Source organism: Cariama cristata, unplaced genomic scaffold, assembly GCF_000690535.1.
Source record: "Cariama cristata isolate BGI_N322 unplaced genomic scaffold, ASM69053v1 scaffold7552, whole genome shotgun sequence".
NCBI classification, from domain to species: Eukaryota; Metazoa; Chordata; class Aves; order Cariamiformes; family Cariamidae; genus Cariama; species Cariama cristata.
This window is the reverse complement of record NW_009605418.1, coordinates 55,149-55,588: the sequence shown is the minus strand read 5'-3', so window position 1 is coordinate 55,588 and position 440 is coordinate 55,149. Positions and strand designations below refer to the sequence as shown.

Genomic DNA, 440 nt, shown 5'->3' with positions numbered 1-440 from the left:
AAAGACCAAGAAAGCCCAACACTTTGCTCCCTGTACAGGATCGCTCTCGTGCCTCCCGACGGCTGGCTGGCTTTCCCTGGCAGGCAGCAGCCGGGACCAGGCTGGGACAATACCTCAGGGTGGTAGGGCAGGGACTTTTCTTTGGGAAGTCAAGGGGGGCATGTGGGAAGTCAACCAGGCTGGGGAAGGGAGACAGCCCCCCGGGCAGAGCTTAGGGCATAACATCCCTGTAGCGCCAGGCAGAGAGAGGAGGGAAATTCCGGAGAGACCGGTGGACACACACCTGAGCCCTGCACTGGCATCTGTGTTGGCACAGCAGCATCCCAGGTGGTGGTGGGGCCAGGCTGGGGAGGACCACGCCAAGACTCCTCTTCCTCTGCTGAGGAAGAAGAAGAGAGGTGAAGTCCAGCCCCTGCTCCCAAGCAGAAGTGTCCCCGCAT

At 61.1% G+C, this 440-nt stretch overlaps 1 protein-coding gene across 1 annotated transcript in view; it reads right to left on the bottom strand.

Annotated features, from left to right (window-relative positions):
- Positions 1-440, bottom strand: part of LTBP2 (latent transforming growth factor beta binding protein 2) — a gene marked incomplete at both ends in the record, with an annotated part of 60,924 nt that overhangs the window by 12,697 nt on the left and 47,787 nt on the right. The window contains one exon of the mRNA XM_009695939.1: positions 284-376. Within this exon, the coding sequence (XP_009694241.1) occupies positions 284-376 (93 nt within the window). The remainder of the gene's footprint in view (positions 1-283; positions 377-440) is intronic.